Consider the following 1544-nt stretch of genomic DNA (forward strand, 5'->3'; position numbering starts at 1 on the left):
ACCTCAAGGTTCTGGATAGCTTTCCCATGACTCGTTACTGTGCTCACCAGGAAGTTGGTTATACTCTTGGATTCTTTTATGAAATCCCCAAGCAAAGCCTCCACAAATGGTTTCTTTTTAGAAAAATCTGGAGGTGCCTGCAAAACATTCTTATTATTATCGTATGAAAAATTTTCGTGATTTCGCAAACCTGGGTGATAATGAGTGTGTAGGTTAATCTGATAGGCATTTTAATGGGTTCCTTGAAAGTGATTAGCTTGGCGCACATAATTTTCCTGCTCAGATTTAGGTACCTCCCATGAAGTGAGTGCATTACAAGCCGCCATCGATGCAATCGATGGTTGGGTACCGTAGACAAGAGACTAATGCCGTTAATTAAAGTGGCACACTGTGCCTTTAAAGCGTTTACCTCATTGAGTTCATAGACACCAGCCACTCTAGATGGAGATTGTTCTTAGGGCCAACAGTTTTTGCAAAGATTGAGCCACTTGCAGCAGCATCTAAGATAGATTTCGTTGTACTAGTCAACCCATTGTACATCAACTGCATCTGTAACCAGTCAGGATACCCATGCTAGGGACACTTCCGCAGAAACTCCTCATAGCGTTCCTATGATTTGAATAAATGCTTGTCCTCTCTTTGTCTGAATGTGCCAATTTCTGTTCTCAATATGCTCATCTTTGCAGGAGGGAAAAATTTATTTAGAAAAGCTTGGGCCAACTCATTCCATGTGGTTATGCTTCCAATTGCAAGTGACTCCAGCCAGTCTTTAGCCTTGTCTTGCACATAAAAAGGAAACAATCTCAGACTGATGGCATCAGAAGATACTCCATTTATTTTTACCCTTCTGCTAATTTCCAGGAAAGAGTAGATATGCTTGTGTGGATCTTCATGTAGAGTTCCTCTGAATGTGAGGTCTCGTGCCATATGAATTAGACAAGGTTTTAGCTCAAAATTATTGGCATTGATTGGGGCCTCGGCTATGCCTGTCTGGGTCGTGGGAACAGTTGGTTCAAAATAGTCTCTGATGGTTCTCACAGCTCCCCCTAGATCTCCCATGGTGTCGAAATCAACTCTCTGGTTCCTTCTTGCCTTTCTTAAAGTCCATTCAAGTTTAGGATCAAACGGAAAAAGTTTAGCCTGTTGACTTCTTCATATACAAGGATTCTCCAACCACTACAAAAAAAAAAAAAAAAACAACAACAACAAAAATGCCCAAATTAGGATCAACTTAGTCTTAGTAATATTAAGTTTGGGAAAAAAAATTTTGTGCCAGTCCCCGGTAGCGGTGCCAAAAATTGATGCGATGCGCAAGCGTACGCAATCGAAGTAATAAATCCCAAATAGTGTATTGTCCTGAGGGATCGGCGTGAGCGAAATTTTCCTAAACTTAACTATCACAATTCTTTGTTAATTTTATTCAGGCAACCCAAAAGATGAATTTTTTTTATAACTATGACCAATGAAAACTCAATCACACACGCAAGAACAAATTTAGAGCAAAAAGATTCCAGAGTGTTGTTTCATTTAGAAAGTGCAGTGAA

General features: G+C 40.0%; 1 protein-coding gene across 1 annotated transcript; it reads right to left on the reverse strand.

Annotated features, from left to right (window-relative positions):
• Positions 1 to 609: 609 nt before the first annotated feature.
• On the reverse strand, positions 610 to 1059 carry LOC150031777 (uncharacterized). Its single transcript, XM_090308278.1, has one exon. The coding sequence runs from the start codon at positions 1057 to 1059 to the stop codon at positions 610 to 612; it is 450 nt and encodes a 149-aa protein (XP_090164404.1).
• Positions 1060 to 1544: the final 485 nt, after the last annotated feature.

The sequence above is a fragment of the Benincasa hispida genome, chromosome 12, assembly GCF_027475165.1.
Source record: "Benincasa hispida cultivar pf3 chromosome 12, pf3_genome.v1.1, whole genome shotgun sequence".
NCBI lineage: Eukaryota > Viridiplantae > Streptophyta > Magnoliopsida > Cucurbitales > Cucurbitaceae > Benincasa > Benincasa hispida.